The sequence below is a fragment of the Perissodus microlepis genome, chromosome 6 (genome assembly GCF_051167445.1).
Source record: "Perissodus microlepis isolate ML-2025 ecotype Zambia chromosome 6, ASM5116744v1, whole genome shotgun sequence".
NCBI lineage: Eukaryota > Metazoa > Chordata > Actinopteri > Cichliformes > Cichlidae > Perissodus > Perissodus microlepis.
This window is the reverse complement of record NC_140466.1, coordinates 21,730,195-21,753,246: the sequence shown is the minus strand read 5'-3', so window position 1 is coordinate 21,753,246 and position 23,052 is coordinate 21,730,195. Positions and strand designations below refer to the sequence as shown.

Here is a 23,052-nt window from a genome sequence, read left to right as displayed (position 1 = left end):
ACACTGTTAGGATATCATGTTGTGTGAAATCCATGTGCCTAGTTAGACGGTCAGTGCATGTAGAAGTGAGCATGGCAATGGCAATAACTGATCTGAACATGATTAATAATAAATAAATCAAATGAAGGCTATTATGATTGGAACTTATATTTTCCTTCTGAATGTTATTGAAAAGTAAACGAGGTAAACAGGAGCAATAAAAAAAATGTGCCACATCAAAGTAATATACATCTATCCATCTATCTATCTATCTATCTATATAAATATATATACATATATACACTTTTTGTTTTACTTTCTTTTATCTTCCCTGTGCGTTTACCATAGCTGTACACTCAGTTTCACTGACCTAGTTACTGTAAAGTTTCACCACTGAGCAAAAAAAAAGAAAAGAAAGGAAAAGAAAAAAACGAGGGTGAAAGGCAGTCAAACAGATTTATGCCAACATAAGTACACATTTGGCATCTAGCAGCGTGCGAGGTTAGCTTTCGGGTGACACTGAAACATCACCCGGCCAGGCTTAAGTTTAACCTGACAGTTTGCTGCTGTGTTTACTTGGTTGCCATGGATGCAGGGAGACTGGCAGACACTGGTTTGCCCCCAGCTGCTCTCAGTGGTTTCTAAAGAATCTACATTAAGGACCAGTTGTTGTCCTCGGATGCCAGCAGGTACTCTGATGGCACAGTTGTACCACGGGAAAACACAAGATTTATTAGCTCACCTGGATCACCAAGTGTGAGTTGCACTTAAGCCACTAAGGTATATCATCATTGCAAAACAATGATCTATCAAAAGTCCATGCTAATGCTGGCACAGCCTTCACAGATAGGAACATAGCCTGGACTCTTCATTTTAAAGCCTTAACGTCATCATTTTTGATTGCTCGGCTCTTTTGGAACCAGAAGGGACCCTGTTTGTACAACTACTGTCAGCTAAGACTAGCATGCCGTCTTTACATAATGCACCCATGAACAGTGTGCGTGCAAAACACCCAGATATGCATCTGCTAATTACTGCTGCTAATAACTATCTGCTCTGTGAGTGGGAAGACAGAGGTACTTTACAGCTGTAAATGAAAACACTGCAAACTACGATCCGTGTTTGTACTGTGGCTGTACCTCCAACTTACACAAGTCATGAAAGATCATGGTAGAGTAAAAGCTTTTTCCAGGAAGCAGCTTATGAAACAAAGAGAGGAGGAAAGAAACCCCCCAGACAAAACCATGAAAACCATGAAATTCTCCCTGAATGAACCCAGAGTTTACATTTCGTCCCTTTCTTGTTTAGAAACATAAGAACCAGCTCATCATCCCTTAATGTCTAACTCATTTTTTTACAGCACATTTTCTTGAGGACAAATTTTCCAGAAAAACGCCGCATGTTCAGTGTTTATATATTTTACAGATTAAGTTTGGAATTTTGTGTTGCTTTTTTGCAGTGCGCTTGGTGTGTAAGGGCCGTTAGGGGTTGCTACCTGGGAATATAAAGAAAACATCAATCCTTTATATGCTCTAAAGGATCAAATAATGTTATATGAAGAGTTCATCTTGAATTGATGAATGAATTTAGTTCTTTATTCTGTACCTTATGTGCTGTTGGCAGCATATGTCAAGAGTAGGGCAGTTTACTACTTGGATACTAACTTTTACATTTACATTTGTAGCAGGTGTCTTTGCCTCTTTCAGCTGTTAGCACCTGCAGACACAGCTCCTCCCCCCACTAGCAGCTGAACATGTGAATAGTAGAACAACAAACTTGGCAAAGCATCTTAAAGACTGACACCCTGGAAGAATTTTGTGAGGTGAGTATAGCTCCTATTTCAACAACATGTAAGCATTAAACAGTTTAATTAATCTGGCTGGTACACACATTAATGTTAGCAATTTAACGATTAGCAGGTACTCACATTAGCTGTCTGCTGTCATTGTCATGGCTGGATGGTCCCCAACGGCCGACCTGCCTGTGTGTGTTTTCCGTGTGTTGTCCTCCAGTTTTTCTCCCTCTCCATCTCCGGGGGTTTACAGAAGTCATCTTCAGTCGCCGGGTGACATCCGACCTGGAAGCACCTCCGCACGGGAGTCGCCACGCCGGCAACTGATGCTCTTCCCAGTTATCCGCCATCTTATGAGGGCTATTTAACTGCAGAGTCAGGCAACACTCGGCGTGGGAATATTAACCAAGCCTGGTAGTAGCTTTGAGTGTCTTGTTATATGAGGACTGTGAAGAGAAGTGAACTTACCTTCGTTGTACTTATATCCTTAGGATTAAGGACGGAGAGGAGATTGCTGGGAAGGAAGTCACGAGCACAGATTCACTTTGGAGGAAGACACGGACGCACTATCACGCATGTTTGGGACACAAGGAGGAACACACGGAGGACGGCTTGCACATTGAACTGTTATTTGAATCCTTTTTCACTGTAAATAAACATGCTGTCTATTCATTCCACAAGCTCCGCTTTTGGGTCCCTCATTCTACTCACCGTGACAATCATTGAGGTAGCGACAAGTGGCTGTGCCTAATAACAAAATGACAATGTTAATGGGAGCAAACATTATCAGTCCTGCCAATCTATAACATTAACAGAGTGTTAATTTAACATGATAACACAATTATTTGCATCTAAAAAGTCTTATTTTTCTTTTAAAGTTCCACACTGAAGCTGAGCAAAGTCCACCAGCACAGAAACAGTGGCATCTTCCCTCATCTATGGAAGCCTGTTTCCGCCACTAAAAAAACCAAAAAAAAACCAAGTATCCAAAACTCGAAATTTCGAGAAACATAACTCGAAATTTGGAGCAATATAACTCACAAATTCGAGTTACTTTTCTCAAAATTTCGAGTTAATAACTCGAAATTTCGAGTTAGCTCTGCCAATCAGTAATCTACGTGAATGAGGTCACTTTCGCGCACTCAAAACCGGATCGCAACACATTGGCGCTTTCGCGAGTACGTTTGCTGATAGTAACGCCATGTGATTCCGCTAATAACACAGGGATTTCATCATTTTTGAAGCCACGCTGAAAATACTAAGCAATCTGTGCATTCATGACTGGATGTAATACCGGTAGCTTAGTTGTAGCATTTATACCTGAGGGCTTCAGCTTCCGGGTAACAAGGAAATGACATCATTCACGTAGATTACTGATTGGCAGCGCTAACTCGAAATTTCAAGTTACTTTTTTGAGTTAATAAGTCGAAATTTCGAGTAAATAAGTCGAAATTTCGAGTGATGGATGCTTTTTTTTTTTTTTCTTTAGTGGTGGAAACAGGCCTCCATACTCACCAACTCTATCTAATCAGCAATAAAAACATGGTGCCAAGTCACCAGAAGCACAGGAAATAAATTGGGCTTTGGCTGAATACATCTAGATGAACCAGAATTACTATAATCTTTATTTTAACAAAATTATGCCTCTTACTAGAGTCAAATATTTCCTTGTGGTATCTAAAACTACAAATATTTTCCTGGGTATCAGTATCAAGTTTTAAATTGTAGTGTCGTTACAGCCCTAGCCCAGTACTATAGCTACATTCCTCCTCATTTAACATCTATGAATCAATTTCATTCTGCTTATCTAATTTAAAAAACAGATATATAAATAGATTTTTTAAAAAGTAGCATAACTCTAAAGGTGTGTTTAATCAGGTGGCCGCAAACTTGATGACAAGCCATGGGGCAGTGTTGTCTTCATGTTTGTAATGATGAGGAGACTAATAAGACAAAATATTAAAGAACAGTCAATACTGAGCTCGGTTTTTGTTATGCAAGCTCAGTGGTGTTAACATGTAGGCTTTCTGAAAATATAAGTAGGTGATGTTACTTGAGGGTCTTTATCAAATTTAGCCATATTTTGTGTAAGTTAGATTTTTATTTATCACGCAGTACCTACAGAGGAAATGAAGCAGTCCCACATTTATTCTGAAGCAACCGCAGAAACAGAAAACTGGGAGTGCTGCAGATGTTACAGCTCCCAAAGAGCACTGGATTTTGAATACAGATTAACGTCTTGAACTCTGAGTCAGTATTGGATAGCATAAAGAAACAGACGACTACTTAAATTCACTAACTGCTGCTTGTTCTCCAAGATACCTGGAACTACATACCTGCCAAATACTCAAGGAAGCTAAGGTTAATTTATGACAAAGTTGCAATATTATTTTAGATTGTGATTTCAACTTGACTCCATCACAAAACTTTGCATGTGTGTGATTAAGATCTAATTGAAAGCCAAATTCAAACAAAGCATCCTAACGGAATCCACCAACATGTTGTCGGGTGTTGTAATTGGTGCAATCACATCACAAGACAGTCCTAATTTATTTCTATTTGTGTTACTTTCCATGAACATAAGGACAAAAATTAAAACATAAAATAGTTTTTAGAAGCATCCTGAGTTTATTTTTGTCTCTAAAATGTTTGCGCAGCACTGTACATGCATACATTCAATCGCTTTCATGGGGTAAATAGACAAATATAGCGACTTTAACATGTAAAACTTTATTTTTTTAGTGTACACTTTTTGTCAACCAATCTGTTTCCTTAACATGGAATCAAGTTCATGTTGTACCCAAACATTTTCAGACAAACACCAATTATATTCCTATACAAAAAAATAAAAATAAATTATGGTAATGGATTCACTTTTATGGATTCAGTTTTCATCTAATAATTCATAAAGTAATGACAAAGCTAACAAATCTGTTAACTTTGTAGGAGCAACTTAAATCTTCAACAAGATTGTAAAAGACTGAATTAATTGAGAACATTACCCTGAAGTGATTTCAAGCTTGTCAAGGGTTATACAGTGATGTAAAACAATAAACTACTCCTCTTTAAAATACATTTAATTAAAAAAAAAAAGAAAGAAAGAAGAAGAATTGGTTCAGGAAAAGAGCACATGTGTTCTGAGTTAACCTGCGCTCTGAAGTCTGATATTTACATGTTTCTCTTTGCTGTAACTGTGTTGGAGAAGATTGCAGTGGCACTATTCATGCTGAGTATTTCACATCATATAAAACATACATCTTGTATGTGCCCATCATAAATATATTTTCAAATAAATCCATAAAAACACAAAGAAAGGATCCCTGATTGGAAACAAACGCTTGAATTACAATTACTTAAATACTCACAGGAATGTAAACATTGCATGTGTTGTTAATAAAAAAAATGCACCACTTTTCTTTTCTTATGGTCTTTTACTGCTTTTTCACAACCTGCTTTGTCACACCAGAGTCGTGGCTGCTGTCCCTGAATGCAGTGAAGCACTTGGGCGTGTGGAAAACCGACGGTTTCTTTTCTACCAGTTGGAGTCGAAAACCCTCTTGCACATGTTCGAGTTCTCCTGGTGAAGAGGGAATTCGGAACCAGGAACGAGTGTCTTTCTGCCTTTGCGAGATACAACACTCTTCCCTGACGGCAGGCTCTCATACTTGGTCAGGTATTCACTGAAGGAAGAGCATTACAAATAAAAAGTTAAGTAATATAAGAGATTATTCAAAGATGGCAACATTTTTTTTTATTTAGTACCTGACTGGGAAGGTAGATTTGTCCATCTGCAGGCACACCAGGAAGGGGTATTCTGAGAACTGGACAGTGGTGATGAAGTCCAGTGATGCTTCTGTATCAAAGCTGACCTCCACACCCGCTCTTAAAAAGTCCATGTCCACAGTAACGTTGCCAGTGACTACTAATGCTGCTCTGAAAACACAGCCAAATCAAAACAATGTGTTCAACAGACAATGCTGGGACTCTTGGCTTTGTAGGTCTGAAGTTGGAATACACTACCAGTCAAAAGTTTGGATGCACCTTTTTTACTACTTTCTACATTGTAGATACATACTGAAGACATCAAATATATGAAACAAGATATATAGAATTATGTAGCAAAGGAAAAAAATATAAGTAACTCTATATGTGTTTAATATTTTAGATCCTGAAAATAGCCACCCCCTGCTTTGTTGAAAGCACTGCAAACCCTTGGCCTTCTCTCAGTGAGCTTCAGGATGTAGTCACCTGAAATGTTTTCACTTCACAGGTGTGCCTTGTTCATTTGTGGAGTTTCTTGCCTTCTTAATGGGGTTGGGACAATTAGTTGTGTTGTGCAGAAGTCAGGTTGGTATACAGCTAATTGTCCCAATTTGACAACTTTTAGAATTCATATTATGGCAAGAACCATTCAGCTAAGTAAAGAGAAATGACAGTCCATCATTACTTTAAGAACTGAAGGTCAGTCAGTCCAGAAAATTGCCAAAACTTTGAATGTGTCCTCAGGCGCAGTCACTGCACCCCATCTTTACATCAGCTGTTCAGAGGAGTCAGGGTTTTATGATCAAATAGCTGTTAAGAAACCACTACTAAAGAAAAGCAACAAGTAGAACAGATTTGTTTGGGCCAAGAAACACAAGGAATGGACATTAGACCGTTTGAAATCTGTGCTTTGGTCTGGTGAGTATTTGTGCGATGCAGAAAAGGTGAACGGATCGTCTCTAGATATAAGGTTCCCACCATGAAGCATAGAGGAGGAGGTGTGATGGTGTAGGGGTGCTTTGCTGGTGACATTGTTGGGGATTTATTCAAAATTGAAGGCACACTGAATCAGCATGGCTACCACAGCATCCTGCAGCGACATGCCATCCGGTTTGCACTTAGTTGGACCATCATTTATTTTTCAAAAGGACAATGATGCCAAACACACCTCCAGGCTGTGTAAGGGCTATTTGACCAAGAAGGAGAGTGATGGAGTGCTGCACCAGATGTTCTGTCCTCCACAGTCACCTGACCTTAACTCAGTCAAGATGGTTTGGGATGATGTGCAAAGCAGTAATCAAATCAAAGGGCGGCTATTTTGAAGAATTTAAAAAATAAAACGTGTTTTGAGTTATTTCACTTTTTTTTTGTTTACTACATAATTTCATATGTGTTCATTCATAGATTTGATGCCTTCAGTGAGAATCTACAATGTAAATAGTCATGAAAATAAAGAAAAACCATTAAATGAGAACATGTGTCCAAACTTCTTACTGGTAGTGCATGTGCAATGATTTCTGTGTAAACCTCTTCTCTGCATCGGAAAATATTTTCCTTGTAGAAAAAGAAAGAAAAAAAATACATTTTGCAACATAAAATTTCAGTGTCATAAGACAGGGCAGGAAAACTCTTGGTGCCTCACTACATGGAATGGCAAACTTTAAACCACAGTAGTTGCAATGTGCAAAGTTTGCAGTGACAGTAGGAGAGAGCTGACCTAATTTACTGGGGCCCCCACCTGACTCCACTCCCTCCCACTACAGTGCATGATTCTGTTTAAACAAACCTAATGACAGTGAGGAAAGCCACTCAGTAAAAAAAAAAGCAGTTAACCTTCTGAGAATGAAAAAATAGCAAAACTTGGTGAGTGTAGCTGATAATTAAATATAATGCTAAATAACTAAAAGCTGTCTAGTCTATCATTTACTGTTTGGCAGAGGTGCTTTTATTACATAACTAGCATCTCAATATTTTCTTTTGTCTACTTTGACACAAGTTCGTTACATTTGCCTCCTCTGTTGGCCATGACACGTCACAGTCAAGTAAGAATTGTTTTCTTCATGTCAGATTATTTATAACACAGTGGTGATGAATGCTTGTTGGAGGTGAACCCTGTGAACAGACTATAGAACCACCACTGACTATAATCTGCTTCTCCTTCTAATATGCTATCAACGTAATGGTGATACCACCAGTATAAGCCTACTTCTTGGTGGGGTTTATCACATGAATGAGGATAAAGTGAACAGAAGTCAAGCAAGTTTCAGTTAAGAAGACACTCACAGAGGGAAAGGTACATACATAAGCCCAATCCCAATGTCTACCCTAATGCCTGAGCACTAAATAGTCAAAACTTTGCTCATGTAGACATGGTGAGATACCAATGTGGTTTGTTCTGCTTCTATAGATAGTCTGCCACTCTATTATCAGAGTGGAAGAGGTACAGCTATGCTGATCCATTCACCTGCCTCTGCCATTCCCCTGCACACAAACAGTCCTGAAGTCCAACTTCAAGTTGCGAACACCCCTCCAAACAATGGTCTACAAACCAAGGCATTGTTTCTAACATCATCATCACAGTGAATCATTCTGAAGCTTCTCTTTAATCACTTGATTAATTAATTAACCTGCTCTGGGACTCGAGTTTAAACATTCTAGATGCAGGACATGAGCACTGATGTGCAGTCCATCAAACCACATATGAATATTAAAAATCTGTAGCATTACTCTTTCATCACCGGATGCCGACAGCTAACTGATATCGAGTTACTGTTGTGCATTGACTGTAATGTTTTTAAAATAGAGAACCAGACAGACCTGATGTCATAGCCACACAACTCTACCAGTGAGACAGGAGTGAAGCACAATACTGGAGCAAATCCAAAGTACAGATGGAACAAATGAATCAGACAACACTTATAGACTGTCTAAAGTTCACGTAAATCCAACATCAACAGAAATCTATTTGCAGTGGAGTGATGTGGTTTAGAATCGACATTCAGTCGCAGAGAGTGTTTTCTAAGAACTGTCTGTCTATCAAAAGGCTTTTTGCACTGTGTTGTACGCTGTTTTATGGTAAAAGTTGTTTATTTCAATGTTTTAGGGATGTACCTGTTGTTGACACTGGTCTTAGACTCTCTGTACCACAGACTGATCTCCATGCCTCCAGAAATGTCAATGGCGAGACCTCCTTGAAACTCCGCACTTGCCTTCAGACCAGACTGGAGCTGGATGACCTGAAAGACAGCAAATAAGAAGAAATCCCACAATGGATGCTTAATTGAAATTAAGATAGTTTTCAAAAAAAGAAAAAGAAAGAAAGAAATGTGAGTCTTTCTAGATATTAAGTGCTGTAAGCATGTGGAAATTAACCCTAGGAAAACAAGAAACTTCTTTTCTAGTTTAAACTTCATATCACATTTATTCTTTGTGTATATTAGGCCAGAAAATGAGAAAAAATACACCAGACCATATTAACTCTAGGTCTTCATCACACTCTGACAAACGTATAATTATATAACTGAATTATATATCAGTCATGAATGAGAATGAATCACTTCTACTACCCAAACTAACAATAGTTTATTAAGTCGACAACATAAATACTCACAAGCTGACAAAAAATAAAATGATCAATGTCTGAATTCAGTCCAAAATAGAAAATAACAATGATCAACTTAGCTTTTGTATACACAGAAATATTCTAGATTTAAATCTGCTTTTGTAGGAACTAATGAGCTTGTCACAGTCACAGACAGGAAGTAACCCTTTTCTATGGATACACTGAAGTCAGAACCGATTCCATGTATTTCCACCGAAAAGCCAATACAAAAGGGATAGAGTATCATCATATGAAAGTAAAATTTAAAAAAGCACTGTTTTTAAAATAGCACCTGTTTCACAATACCTCATCCTTGTTTCAGCTTCACACATTTAGACCCTACTCACACTTGCGTCATTCACCTCGACAGCTGGAGTTATTAAGTGTGACCCGTTCCTCTACACATACTCGTTGCATCTGACCAAGTGAAAAAGACGTGTGTTGCCCAGCATGACTCATGTGAGCTTTTTCTGCCCTGCCTCCTCTATGCTTTCTTGACATTTACGCTAAGTTTGACTTCAGCGTTAAGCCTCTTCAGCCTCCGTCTCCAGTGTCAAAGTCTGCTTATTGCACTCTTAGTCATCCACGTGGCAACGTGATGTAGCAACAATGACGGCACGTCTGACTTCACACAGAGTGTACACGTGTATGTTTTTAAGTGTGTGCTGCTTTTCCTTGAACAGAGTGAACTACAATCTGCAAATCTGACACTGTTTTTGAAGGAGTGGAAAGGCTTCTGAGAACAGCTGATAACTGTGATTGGGATCTTACCTCAGAATGATCCGAGAGCAGGATGAGACCCTTCACGACATTGATGGGGTCTCCGGTCATGGAGAACATTTTAGACATGAGGTCACTGTAACCCTTGAAGAAGGTGACGGGACGCAGCTGGATGTCGAAAAGCAGAGCCGACATCCCGGCAAAGGACTCCAGGTCTTCCTCCCCCTCATCAGGTGTGGCAGCAATCAGAGTCTCCAGACCCTGGGCCTCGATTGCCACCTGGAAGAGAAATGTTCCCATTTATTTCAGTAATTCGCTCTATTTTTGAGGATTCAGTGATTTTATGAAACTCTTTAAGTTTACCTGTAATCCATGTAGCATTGCTTCGTTAGTAGCACCAAAAATATTCATGTTGCTTCTTCTGAGGATCCCAGAGCCTGAATACAAGATGTCCAAACTGTATGTGGAGGTCAGATCGGGGGACTCTGTAGGGAGCAAGACATTAGAAGTACTCAGTTAGTATGCATGTAACTGTGTTTGCATACAAAAATAGTCAAAGATTGATATTTTCTTTAATTAAGCTGACTTACTTTTAATATTTCATCACAATTAAAAAGTATGTCATTCTTTTGTCACTTACGAGCCATGAATCCTGAAAATGCAGATGATGATCCAACCTTTGCAAAGCGGTTATAGTTACAAGAAATCATGTCCTTCATAGCTTGCCCTAGCACTTTGCTGAAAAAAAAATGGGAAACATATTTAACAGTTTTAACATATCGTCATCATATAACTGTCAAGTCCTTTTGAGCTATGATGCAGAGACAGGTTATTTTCCTGTAACACACCTGGCAGGCATCTGGAAGCGTAGGATGTCCTGGATCTTTGACAGCATGTACTTGTTCATTTCATGTGGCAAGTTTCCGATGGACAGAAGCAGATTCTTCACCTCCATGTATGTGGGGTTGCTACTGAGGATGACGTCAGCAGCGGCGGCTCTCACATTTTTCTCATAGATGCGGCGATTCTGGTGGTAAACCCTGTTCACTGTTTGCTTGACCTAAAAAAAAAAAGATTAGCTGGCAGGAAAGTATTTTGGTGTGTAATTATTTAACCACAGAGTAATATTCGATACATACCTCACTGGTCATGAGATTCACATCGTATCTCTGCAGGGCAGTGAGGGCAATGGTGTTGTAGGCTCCCACTTCTGATTCTGCATATTTGGTGAAAATAGGAATGGCCTCGGGCAGGAGAGAGTTTTTTAGGGCCAAAAGGTACATCTGGACCTCCGACTCAACCGTTGTGCTGTCGGGAGCGTTCAATATCATCTTCTTGACCTGCTCCACGATCTGAGGGACAAACATGAAGCAGAAAAATCATCAGTTAACTGTTGGTCATTTTTATTGCATTTGTAGTATATTCCAGTATGTAGGGTACACTTTCTAGTCCTTAAGAAATGCTGGGCTTTGTTCAGTGTCACTTCTTCTTTAGATGACTCACAGGTAAGTTGCAGCCTCCTTTCTGACACAGTTTGTGGACCAGGGCTCCCATAATGATCATCACAGATTCTTTGATGTCTGTACTGCCGATCTTCCCTTTAGAAATATCCTGAAAGGAAAATGTTCCTTATAACAATTTGCTGAAAACACTGACTGCTGGCAGGTACCTTAAGCAAAATTATTCTTTGTTTACAACCAACTGGGAGTGAATACTGCATTATTATCTTATTACCTAGAGGGCACCAGTTTCTTACGATACCTTCTAAGTGGGAGAAATTCTTAAACTTTCCTTTAACTCACCAGCAGGGCCTGGAGCATTCTCTCATTGGGATGTGAAGCAAAGCCACATGCATAGAGAAACCTCTCCTGCAGAACCAAACCTTTGGCATCAGTAAAGTTAAGGAATTCAAGCATGGCATCCAGGGATTCAGAGGTCTGGGAGGATGTTACAGCATCAACAACCTGAGGTCTGATACCAGCAGAAATAAGTTAAACAGAGCAGAGCAGTAAAGAGGAAATAAGATACAAAGAAAAAAAAAAAAAATATATATATATATATATATATATATATGGAGCAAGGCTCTCACTTACAGAGACGTCTTGCTGGCACTCCTCAGCACTTTGAGGATCTCGCCCTTGGGCGCCTTCCTAATGGTCTGGATGAGGGCCAGGAAGCTCCGAGGAGCCCTGGTTTTGGACAGGCTCTCTGGCTCCAGCTGCTTCTTCTCAGCCTGCCAATGTTCAAAAAGCTAAGAGGAAGAACACAGGGGAGAGGGGATTAGAACACAGATCATCTTCACTTAGTAATCAAAGTACAAAAATAAACTGTATCCGTTTACCAAGACTGTACTATTACAAGTCATTTTGTTTTAATGACTTGAACAGCTCAACTTGAAACCACTTTTCCTATTCAGAACAAGGTTTAAATGCATGAAAAGTGCTCCTGGAGAGGAAACACAAGTACAAGACCTTTCCCTGTCCTGTTAATACAAATTTAAAGAGACATGTTATTTATGTGAATAGAAATACATAATAGCAAATTAATTCTCAGAGCCAGATAAGCTATGTTAGCTATAGATGGGTGATAATACCATAACAAAAGAGACGAAAAAAGATAGTGAAATATTCAGATCAATTACATTTTATTTACAGTATATTGCACCAAATCAAAACAACAGTTGCCTGAAGGCATTCTACACATCTCTATAGTATCTATAGTAGGGAGGGATCCCCAGCAGTCAGGCAACTCCCCTTATAAGGGGAGAGGAAGGAATAACTGCCTTTTGACAGGAAGAAACCTCTGGCAGAACCAGGGTCAGGGAGGAGCAGCCATCATCAACTATAGCATCCATGAGAACAAAGCTGTGTGACAGCGAAGATTTGTAAGTAAACAGTTACTCACCGATGGGCAGCCTTTGCACTCAGATTTGACCTTCTCAGCCACAATACCAACAGCTGCCAGTTTGGCATCTATTGACTTGACAACTGCAGCAGCATCTTTCCCGGCAGCCTCCAGTGGTCCTGCCTCTGTACCAACCAATTTCAGGCTTTGCCTAGGATAGAAGGAAGTACAATTTGAAGTGTGCAGTTATAAAACATGGAATCTCAGATGAATTCCCAGTCAGGGTACTTACCTGGACAAGACTTTAGCTGCAACAGATCTGCGAGCATTAACATCCAGGGAGTGTGTTTCTTCAGCCTCAGCTGAGCGGATGAAACCATTTTCAAGTGTGAACACTGTAACAGAACTGGACTTCCTACTCACACCCAGGACCTGGAGGGGGCGGGATTCAGAAATACTTCAGAAATCAGCTTGCAAAAGTTAGTGTTTAGTATGGTTAGAGTTGGAGTTGTTCTGGATGTTGACTGACCTTACTGCGAGTGGTAAATCCAGTCTCTTCTGTCTTACATGTCTCTAGATTCTTGGTTCTTGTTACTTGACCTTTTACTGCCTTGTACTCAACAGTACACCTCCCAGACACATCATTCTGTTTAAACAGACAGCTTGTTTTTATTAGTAACATACATGGATGTATGTTAAAAATGATTGTGAAATGATGATTAGTTTTCACTAACCTCTACAACCTTCCCAGCACTGAGCTGCACTTGCAGCAAGCTGGCCAGGCCTCGTTTTAGATTCTTGACTGTTGCAGGTTCTGACCGGTAGGAATAAAATGCTTTTGCCTACAGTGTAGATGTAAAAAGAAAGCAACATGTCAGAGCAGAATTTTATGCTCTCAAACAATGCATATCAAACTGCACCAGCAGTTAAAATAGCAACTGAGGCAAACAACCTTCCGTTTTGTGCATGCTGCAACTGACAATGGCTTTACAGGTGTCAGTTTTCCTTTGCGCACTCGTGTACAGAAACATGTGTGCATAGTTATGACATCAGGGACTATTTGCATTACGTGCAGGCATTAGCGCTGTTCTTTGAAGTGCAGATAAAAAATGTTAAAAACTTAGAATGACTTTAGCATTAGCACATAAAATATTTAAAAGACCGGAAGGAGAAATAGTATAATGCAATGGTATAATATATTTTCAAATCATTCTAGTTTAAAATATATAACACATCACACTTCTACTTTCAACACAAAAAAACATACTAGAAGTCTGGAAGTTACTTAAGAGTTGAGTATGTTGAAACAATTGAAAAAGAAACATGTCAGTTCTTTGAGGAGCACACTGAGAGATCCAGGGTGTTTTTAAATCACCTCAAATGTATTATTGATGTTGTAGACACATGCAACACATGGCAAATGGTGCTCTCAGATATATTGTGAATCACGCGGCTGTATCACTCTCAGGCTTTTTGGTAAACAGACTTGAAATGATTCAGATCAGACTGACCACATATTTAAATTTATCACACCACAAATTTCTCCAATGAGGCTTCAGTTTGGCTCAATAATGGACTTTGACTCTCAGTCATGAGTTTAGGGATCAGCCAGTTACATCACCCTACAGTGTCTCCTTTACAGTATGTAATTTATTCGTGGCCCCCAACCACAATATCAGATAGGACCACCATAAATAGACGCTCCACTGCTACTCTGTGTATTTTTCCTGCCACAGCTTGCCATCGGTAAAAATAAACTAACAACACCAAGGGAGACACTCTTCTATCGTATTTCACATACACTCAAAACTTTTCTCCAAACTGGAGCTAAGATGATATTTTAGCTTAAATGTGTGAGACTTTCTTGAATCCTGTTACAGAAGTTACAGATCAGTACAAGACACAAATTTAAATATGTTTGGATGAAGTGTGGCATCCATATCTACCAGTGAAGGCGATGTCTGAAACCAGTATGAACAACACACAAAAAACTCTTCACTGATTGCACCACACACTGGGTGTGAGAAATAACTGCATCACTTTTTTCCTTCAAAAGGTTTTAATGTGTTAATAGTGTAATTATTTTCAAGATGAAAAATGCAAAAATACTAGAATTTAAAAAATAAATTATTACAAATATGTTCAAATATATGAAAAGTTAAAAGAATTGTTAAAAATTATTATCAGCAAAAAAAACCAAAAATAAATATGAACATATTTTAAAATATTAAAATTTAAAATGTAAAAGTTAAAAATTTTAAAAAGATATAAAACATATTGGAAAGAGCAAATATAATTATGCCAGATAGTTACATTAAAAAAAACGTTTTGTTTTGTTTTCTCTGCAAATTTTATATTTTTGATTGTCTCAGTTTTCACAAAAATGTGTTAAAAACAAATCAAAATTCAAAACATTTGAAAAATAGAAAAAAAACCCCCACAAAAATCATTTTTTAATTATATTATCGTCTAGCTTTTCTATTTTTCTATCTAGTCAGGATTTTCTAGATGAGCAGTTTTTATATATTTTGTATAATTTATTTCAATGACATTTATTTAACTTTCAACCCTTTTTTTGCAGGTTGTGCTCTTATCTGTAGAACACACTGCTTCAAACAAGTTATTGCAGGTCTTTGTATTATACTGTATTGCATTGCAATGTATACATTTTTAATACATTGTTAAATGTGACAATTATTGAATGAAAACTGGTTACAAAGTCCTATTAGATTTGTTTTAACTAACTGCCAACATGAAAGTTCAACCAGTCTCATCACGCTTCATGCTCGTCTAAAGTATAAATCTTTGAAACCAACCATATAATAATTATTATATTTAATTATTAAATAATTATTAAATAATTATTAAAGTTTTAAGCCCAAAGTCCCTCTTTTAGTCAGACTCCATCATTCATTCATTCATTTATTGACCCTTTGAACCAGCTGACCTTTGCACATGCATGCACACATCTGTCTGGTATTTCCGCTGCCAGCATCATCACTTCAGTATAATGAAAGTACACTCATTAACTCTCTGATGACAGCAACAGTGCTGTGAGTTCTGAAAGGACAGTACTGACTTTCTATCACTACCTATATCAGCATGCCTTCCATTTAAAAGAGAAGAAGAAAATAATGATTGTCATTCCGAAAATGCTGACAATTACATTAGGTCAGAGATTCCTTTGAAGGTACAACAGTGGTTTTCTTACCTTTCCATTTTTTAGATGCACCAAGAAAGGCTTTGTTAGAGCTGCTAGTTTATTTTTTCCCAAAATACTTTCGGTTGTGGATCCATGTAGGATGTTCTTTTTCTCTGATCTGGGCGACACAGGCTCTATCCTCAAATTTGAGATCTGTTAAAGAGAGATTGATTAATTATAACAAAAAGCTTCTTTTCTTCTTTTTCTATCACAAGCTAGCTTGAGTAAGACTTTTCATTCAAATGAATTTGGAGTTAACATTAAATTAATGTACGATATAATCTCATCATGTCCTCTCTCAGCATAGATTCGGGTCCACATACCGCCAGTTGAATCAGCTGGTCATCCTTGTTGCTCTGATCTCTCCAAACCAGATTAACGTTCACATCACTTGAGATCTTGTAGCCAGCACTGCCCTCTTTTGACCCCCTGGCTCTGTCTACCAGAACCTCAGTGGTGTAGCTGAATTTGTACAGCTGGTTGTTGTTCAGCCGGGGTCCAGCAGCAGCACCTGAAGAAACACAGGAAGCACAGCTTGTGAACAAACATTGGGTTACAATCATCTATGAAAAGACTATTAGCTCAGACAATGCATCATTATTATGATTATGATTACTATTATTATCATGAGAGTGAAATAGTAATCCACCACTTCAAAAATCAAGTGTTTGTCATTTTTAAGAGAATAAAGCTGTGTGTAGTTAAATCATTGAGGCTCCAAATTCTTACATTTGAGGAATAGTTGCTGATAAGCTGATAGTGTTTCTCAGAAAATCACATCAATAACACAACAGCTCAGGTTTGTAGAAAGTTTAAGACATAATTTGGTCATTTATTTCATTTGAAAAGTTTTTGCTTAGTAGAAAATTTTAAATGCCATCAAATAAATGCTTTCAGACTGATTATTAAAACACTTAGAGGAAGTGATGTGCAGATTTGAAAATTTAGAGCTTTTAATTTAACTTCAGAGCAATGCTGAGATGAACTGGGGTGCCGCATACACTGCCAGTTATATCAAAGTAACATGTTCATATTAAAAACATATATTTTGCAACAAATTCCCTGTTATAAATGGACAAACTGCATAGTGGGTACGTTTGTAGAGCTGTTGTGATTCAATCAGCGGTCATTTAACTGGGTGTGCTCCAAGTGAGAGAAGATAAAACTCTCTCCCGGGCTCTATTAGTGACACCCTTTATGAGATTACTCCACAGGGGAAGACAGACTGACGTGTCAGTATTTGATTTCATCATGGGTCACTGTGCACCCTGAAGCCTATTTGATCAGTTTGTGGATCTTTTTGTTCCCTGGGAAACCTCAAAGGATATTTCAGAGAGATCTGAAGCCAGTCATCATTACAAATGGCACATGTTACGTGCTTTTATGTTATGTCTCCTTTACCTCTTATAAGCTGGTGATTTCAACAAACAGCACTATATGGGAAGCCACTCCACTGACATTGAATGTGGTGGTTGTTTTCCTGCCAGCATTCATTCATTTGTGCCTTTGAAAGTTTCAGTGTCTCAGAAGCAAGAAGCAAGAAACAACTTAGAAAGCCCATCAGTAACTAACAAACATTTCTTTTCTGTAAACGCCTCAAGAAAACAGCAAAGTGCCAGAGTTTTGACCAATTCCTACAAATCAAGATACCAATCTTCTAGTCCCAAATAAACTCAATCAGGCTTCGCTATAACTGACAGCTTTCCTCTAAACATCCCCAAAGTCCCCTCAGAAAGACTCATCAACTCACCTTTGGCAGAAGCTGAGACAGATAAGGCTGCACAAATCAAGAACACAACAAAAGTCAGCATTGTGCGTCCTCTCTCTGCGGCCAGATGAATTTAAAAATCAGTCAGTGGATGAAGTGGCACCACAGGGCCAAAAAAGGAAAGGCAAAGCAGCTCCAAGCTTCTTCTGCTTTGTTTTATCGGAGCGGAGGGCAGACTCCAAACTCCACGCTCAAGTACTAAGTACGAGATAACCAGCAAATCATTAACCTCAGCAGCACAGGTTTGACAGGAACATCTGCTATCCACAGATGCAGCCATGTGTCCCCTTTTTAATGCGGCGGTGCAGCGTCTGAGTCTGCGCGAGGGCTTAATCAATGAGACAGGGTTATCTGATTGACTCAAGTCATCAAGTAAGTGAGACAAGCCGTCTGATTTATTTCAGCTCCCCGGGTTATTCCCCTCGACTGATCAACAGAGTAAAGTTACTTTAAAAATAAAAGTGCGAAAATATCAGAATGAACCCGACAATGAGTTTAATAGAGAGAGAGGGAGGGAGAGGTCCTCGCGTTAAACACCTTTCACCTTATTTCATCTGCAGTGAACAGTCGAGACTTTGTCGTCGAGTCTTGGTTGGAGGAAATGGGCAGTCTGTCGGAGAAACCAGCCCCGTAGCTCAGATTACAGCATCTCAGTGTGGGCTGTAAAAACGCAGATTTCTACTGTGGGCCCGAATATTTAGTGTGTGGGTTATTACCGCGATATATAACTGAACATGTGTAGTTTCCCTCGTGCAGATGCATTAATTGCTGCAAAACTCAGTCTGTTTAATGAAAGCCGCTGTTGTTTATGGACCTACCAATTGGAATGGCTCCTGTAGGCCAGACTGTGTTTCAACTGAGATCCGTTTAGATATTTACTGTTTATTTGGCTGTTTGTTTCTTAGCAGAGCCTGAACACACACACAAAAAATATCGGTTGAATTAAAAAAAAAAGTTTCTAGTCATGTATGAAAACACATCTGCCACTTTGTGACTGTAAAGGGTTTTTTCTTTTAATTTTACAGCCTTGTTGTCCTAGCCCTGTAGCTAGGCAGATGTGTTGTTGTGGAGAGATAATGTAAGTATGGAAAATGTCCTTGTAGAAAATCATGCTGTGAAACAAGCCATGCCATTGTTATAACATTTACCACGTGGCTCCATTGGTAGTGGTTTACACATCTGCTCACAAGTCAAAGATTCCAGGTTTAATTCTGGAGACACACATCAGCAGGAGGTGGGTGCACAGTGACCCATATTTATTTTATTCATAAAAAATAAAATAAAATCATGCAGAGCTACCTGCTGTGGTGACCTCTTGTGAATAAGGGAGCAGCTGGAAGTAGCCTTACTGAGATGAGCCCAAAAATGTATTTTTTTAACCAGTAATAATAAAATATCTCATGGCTATTTTCAAGTAAACAAGTGAATCCTGATGCATCAACGCTGGATGCAGCAGTTCCAGTGTAGCAGTGGGGATGATGGTGATAATGATCAGTATGATGTATGATTTCTATAAAATTAGATTTAAAAACGACCTCTTTTTATTTCATAATTTACTGATAACAAACTCCAACAACTGGAAAGTAAATACTGCGAACTATAGTCAGCAGCCAAAAAAGCTGTTATGCTTTTCTGGTGGACTCAACATCTGTCACAGATTATCTGCAGATAAGAGAGAAGGATGTGTGTTATGGCCTGTGGCATACTGACTAAAAGTAAGGGTACAAACACAGGTACAGAACAAAAAAAATGAGTTTGGATACCTCAGATAAAGCAGAAAAAATTACAATAACAAGACCAAATAGGGTGGCTCTTTGAGACACAGATTTTACTAATGTCTTAATATATCTTAATATTGCATACATATTCATTGTTAAAATTTAAACCTACATATTATTTAAATGTATTGGCTTGTTTTCCAAGTGAAAAAAAATGATGTCTTGCCATAAGAATCCATCTATTTTCTTCAACTTATCCAGTTCAGTGTTGTGGGGATGGCTATCCCAGCAGTTACAGGGCAAGAGAAAGGGCAAAACCTTGTACTGGTAACCAGTCTACTGCAGGAACAGCACAGAGAGACAGACCCTTCATGCTAATATTCACACCTCTGAATTTTGACTTGCCAGTTAACCTAACTTGTGTGTGTGTTTTAGGATGGGGAGAACATGTAAACTCCACTCAGAAAGGCCCCAGCAAACTGGTGGATTCAAATACATCCAATTTCAACAGGTCAGCAGTCTATCAAGGGCTAACACAGAGATTTATAATCACATGTATGAGAATCAAGAGTAAACCTAACAAGCATGTCTTTACCCTGTGGTAGGGAGCAGCGTACCCAGAGGGAACCCACGCAGAGAAAATGAGAACATGCAAACTCTGATTGATGCAAAATATTTTTATTAATAACAAACAGCCATTCCATTTATAGTTGTTACAGCTGGAGTTTATAGTTTCTGTCAGTTGCTGCATTTTTATGACATAGACATGAGTTTTAATTATTCAGTGACTTCTTTCACATGCAAACAAATTGCAGATGCTGGTGTCCCCACACTGCAAAAAGGAGTTACGATTATGTTATTCATAGAAGAAGAATTATAGCCTTAGCATTTTTCCATCCACCAAGATTAGTTTAACGATTTATTGGTCGAAAACTGACAAAAAAGTCTTATAACATAAAAAGTATTATTGCTACAAGTGTGGTGTGTATTGTCAATATACAGAAAGTACCATATAAAGATTTAAATTGTCATGTCATTTGACATCTGACCTCTACTTCAAGGTCAAAATGATGATACGATACAGAGTTATTTAAAGCTACGTTCCTTACTGCCATTGTTTATAGTGATAATTTCCAGGCTTATAGGAACGATATATGGGGATTCTAAATGTCACATTACTCTGGAGCTCTGACCTTTTCTTCAAGGTCAAATAAGGTCAAACTTTCACAAAATAAACACACTGTAATCTTTATATAAGTTATTCACGTCCAGTTATTTACAAATCAGTACCTCTTTTCCATCACCTACTCCTACATAACATTTAGCTAAAATATCAAACAACATTCAAGTAAAAGTAAATACTCCCCAGAGTCTGAGCTGCCTTGGTGGAGATTTGCTTTCTTAGTGTGCTTCTTGGAAATCTGGATTTAAAAAAAACAAGAAACAAACTCCAAACAATCCCATTAGATTGGCACTCATAATCAAAGTACAGAAGAGTGGACACGTTTGAGAGGAAAACTGATTACTATTAACTGATTAGTGGGCACGTGTCAACCTTTTTTTCTCTTTACAGCCTGAAAAGGATCAAAACTCACACTGAGGCAGATAACACCCAATGTATGCCAAAGGTCAGTTCCTGATAACTCAGAAAACAGATACTGCATGCTGGTTATCTGCGATATGTTGATAGAAAAATAAGTATATGTGTGTGTGGTTCTAATCTAATTAACACATGTACCATTGCTCTCACTAACTCATCTGAAGGCTAACATCATATCTGAATACACACCTAATTTTAGCATTTGTAATAGCTAAAATGTAATCATAAATAATTACTGAGAAGCACAACTGAGAACACATAATGTACTGGTGATTGCTGGCTAGTGAACAACAATGGCAGCAGCTAAGCCACATTGGAATGTATGTGTACTTTATATGAAAGTTAAATCAAGTTACATCCAACAAGTGTTACAGGATCCAAAACTTTTATTTTTAAAATCCATATCTCATAGTTAAACTTTATTTTTCAGATATTATCCAAAATCAAACTTTAAATAGAATTTTAAATCGTATGTTGTTACCTCCATGTGTTGCCTTAATGGATTACGGGACATAATCAATAGTTTCAACTACATGTTGAACTGACTGAGCTAAAACACCGAAAGGATCTGATCTACCATGAACTCAAATTTTCTTTAAGGTCATTTAAAAGATGAATACTTAACTGTTTAATTCCAGCAAAGCCTGAAACTTGCCATGCTGTGTTGTCATACTCACCAGCTACCTTATTAGGCACCCCTTTTCAGCTTCTCGTTAGGCACGTTGACATTGGTCAAGATGACCTGCTGAAGTTCAAACCGAGCATCAGAATCGGGAACCAAAAGTTAAATTTCTGGCACGACTTCACCTACTTCAAAGCTGTGTGAAAAAGATCAATATTCTAACGAGGCTGAAGCTACAGCAACATTTTAGTACTTTATGATGCATTTTTTTAAGCTTCAACATCATCAGAATGGAGACAAAAAAGCGATTTAAGTGATTCTGAACGTGGCATGGTTGATGGTGTCAGACAGGCTGATATGAGTATTTCAGAAACTGTTGATATACTGAAATTTCTCTACACAACCATCTCTAGGAGTTTACAGAGAATGGTCTGAAACCGAGAAAATGAGCGGCAGTTCTCTGCGTGAAGATGCCTTGTTGGAGGAGAATGACCCAACTGCTTTTAGCTGATAGGAAGGTAACAGTAGCTCAAATAACCACTTGTTGCAACCAAGGTCTGCAGAAGAACATCTCTGAACACATAACCTTTTAAATCTTGAAGCAGCTACTGCAGCAGAAGACCACACCAGGTGCCACTCCTGTCAGCAAACATCAGAAAACTGAGGCTATAATTCACAGATTCACCAAAATTGAACAACAGATGAGTTAAAAAGCAGTTTTGATTTCTACTGTAAGATTCGGATCAGAATTTCTTGACACACGTTTGGCCTTTTAGTATCAGCGAAATATATTTTAAACCCCACAGCCTACCTGAGTGTTGTTGCTGACCATGTCCATCTCTTTATGACCACATTGTTCCCATCTTCTGATGGCTCTTCCAGCAAGATAACACACATTATCACAAAGCTCAGGTCATCTCAAACTGGTTTGCTGAACATGACAATGAGTTCACTGTACTCAAACGGCCTTCATAGTCAACAGAGTTCAATCCGAAAGAGTACCTTTGGAAGGTGGTGGGACAGGAACTTTACATCATGTATACAGCTGACAAATCTGCATCAACTGTGTGATGTTATCATGTTAATATGGACTAAAACCTCTGAGGACCTGAACACCTTACTGATTCTGTGCCACAAAGAATTAAAGGAGCTAATCCTTTAATCCTGGGGTTGTCGACCCCAGCATATGTTTTAATATTATTATTATTGCTTGAGTGTACCACGCCTTTAGTTTCAGTATATGAAAACCGTACGCAAATTAAACCTAAAAATATGTGATACCCACAGCTGGAGACCAGTTGGAGGGTTACAGTGAAAAAAGGTCCAACATATATTTTGTTTTAAACACAAGATGGAGGTAGTGAGTTGTCATTCACCCAGTCACACTGGAGTACAATTCCTCTGCAGCGCTACCATTAATTTTAGTCTGAGGTAAGTGTGGTAT

At 38.5% G+C, this 23,052-nt stretch overlaps 1 protein-coding gene across 1 annotated transcript; it reads right to left on the bottom strand.

Annotated features, from left to right (window-relative positions):
• Window positions 1-4,376: 4,376 nt before the first annotated feature.
• On the bottom strand, window positions 4,377-22,982 carry mttp (microsomal triglyceride transfer protein). The gene is made up of 18 exons (XM_084931430.1): window positions 17,651-22,982; window positions 16,224-16,411; window positions 15,910-16,053; window positions 13,433-13,540; window positions 13,228-13,344; window positions 12,991-13,130; window positions 12,759-12,909; window positions 11,948-12,105; window positions 11,657-11,825; window positions 11,358-11,465; window positions 10,994-11,206; window positions 10,703-10,914; window positions 10,495-10,592; window positions 10,218-10,339; window positions 9,906-10,133; window positions 8,645-8,769; window positions 5,534-5,704; window positions 4,377-5,451 (listed from the first exon to the last, which is right to left on the bottom strand). The coding sequence occupies exons 1-18, from the start codon at window positions 17,709-17,711 to the stop codon at window positions 5,304-5,306; spliced, it is 2,661 nt and encodes an 886-aa protein (XP_084787556.1). The 5' UTR covers window positions 17,712-22,982; the 3' UTR covers window positions 4,377-5,303.
• Window positions 22,983-23,052: the final 70 nt, after the last annotated feature.